Source organism: Poecilia reticulata, linkage group LG2 (genome assembly GCF_000633615.1).
Source record: "Poecilia reticulata strain Guanapo linkage group LG2, Guppy_female_1.0+MT, whole genome shotgun sequence".
Classification (NCBI taxonomy): Eukaryota; Metazoa; Chordata; class Actinopteri; order Cyprinodontiformes; family Poeciliidae; genus Poecilia; species Poecilia reticulata.
The window spans coordinates 46,063,981-46,065,402 of NC_024332.1; the positions used below are offsets into that span (position 1 = coordinate 46,063,981).

General features: G+C 49.8%; 1 protein-coding gene across 1 annotated transcript in view; it reads right to left on the reverse strand.

Moving 5' to 3' along the window:
- Window positions 1–1,422, reverse strand: part of hecw2a (HECT, C2 and WW domain containing E3 ubiquitin protein ligase 2a) — a 33,252-nt gene that overhangs the window by 13,882 nt on the left and 17,948 nt on the right. The window contains exons 12-13 of the mRNA XM_008404333.2: window positions 860–1,010; window positions 123–226 (exon numbers count right to left, since the gene is read on the reverse strand). Of these exons, the coding sequence (XP_008402555.1) occupies window positions 123–226; window positions 860–1,010 (255 nt within the window). The remainder of the gene's footprint in view (window positions 1–122; window positions 227–859; window positions 1,011–1,422) is intronic.

The following is a 1,422-nucleotide window of genomic DNA, read 5'->3' on the forward strand; positions in this document are numbered from 1 at the left end:
GACCGGACGGAGGCGACCGGTTGGCGGGAGGTGACCGGACGGGCTGGAGGCTAACGGCTGGAGGCGACCGGTTGGAGGCGACCGGTTGGAGGCGACCGGCTGCTGCGTCAGAGGAAACTGACCGGAGATGGAGTGAGGCATCAGCTCGCCCTCCGGCTCCGGCAGCTCAGCGGAGGATTCCTCTGGCCGCTCACTGCTGGTTATGGTCCTCCTGATGCTCTGGTATCTGTCAGCAGGAGAAACAAACTGCGGTTAAATTAAAAAACATGAAGAAAGCAAAGAGACACTTAGCTGATCAGATTTTCAAGGGTTGTGCGAATTTAACTTTTTAATCTTTCATCATGTTTTATGTTTTTCCCCGAGTTCTCCTTTGATTCTTTCATGTTTCCTCTAATAGCAACCATTCAGCTGTTAAAACACCTGGGTGGCTCTAGCCCCGCCTTTGAGGCGCAGCTCCTCCCCCACTCAGCTCCTTCAGACTAGCCAGCAGCAATTAGCAGACAGCTGAGCTCATTATAGGAGCTGCTGCTCAGAGCAACGCTAGCACAAACATTAAAGGGTTAATAGAGGAGCCATGTTGGGACGACTTCCTGGAGGCGGAGCTTCAGGAAGAGCAGGAGCTTCTTAAAGAGACAGAGGCCCAATTTCAATGCACTAAATCAGGGAGTCACTTTTCTGTTAAGTCATATTTGATATTTATAGCATTTTTATAACAACTGAAGGAAACACAGTTACTGGACTACAATATGAAATTTCTCCATGTGGCTGGGAAACAATAAATCTTTCCAGACTCCAGTTTTATCTGGTCGTCGTCGGTAATGACTCCCACCTAAATGAGGCTTTGCGTTGCCATGGTTACCTGCGGTTGAGCTGCTCCATCTGCTGGATGGAGTTGGAGCGGGTCAGGCCCTGCGACACGGGCGGTCCGGTGGGCCGCTGCCACGTCGTCGTCCTGTTCACATGATCCACAAAGAAGATCCGGCCGTGGCTGTCGATCCGAGCCTCCCAGTCTGAGCAGACATGGGGAGGAAAGGGTTAAAACATCAAAACATGGCGGCGTCAGGCAGAATATTATCAAATCAATTACAACTAATTGATGGATGGATGGGTGGATGGATGGATGGATGGATGGATGGGTGGGTGGATGGATGGATGGATGGATGGATGGATGGATGGATGGATGGATGGATGGATGGATGGATGGATGGATGGATGGATTTGAAAACTTAAAACTGGATGCAGTTAGAACAGAACTCATTGGTCCAGTTAAAGTACCAGCAGTTTAGTTTGCTTATGATAGGAAAGTAAGACTTTCCCCCAAAAAACAGTTGGCGTGATGCTGCATGATGCTGGGTGATGCTGCGTGATGCTTCATGATGCAGCGTGATGCAGCGTGATACTTTGTGATGCAGCATGATGCTG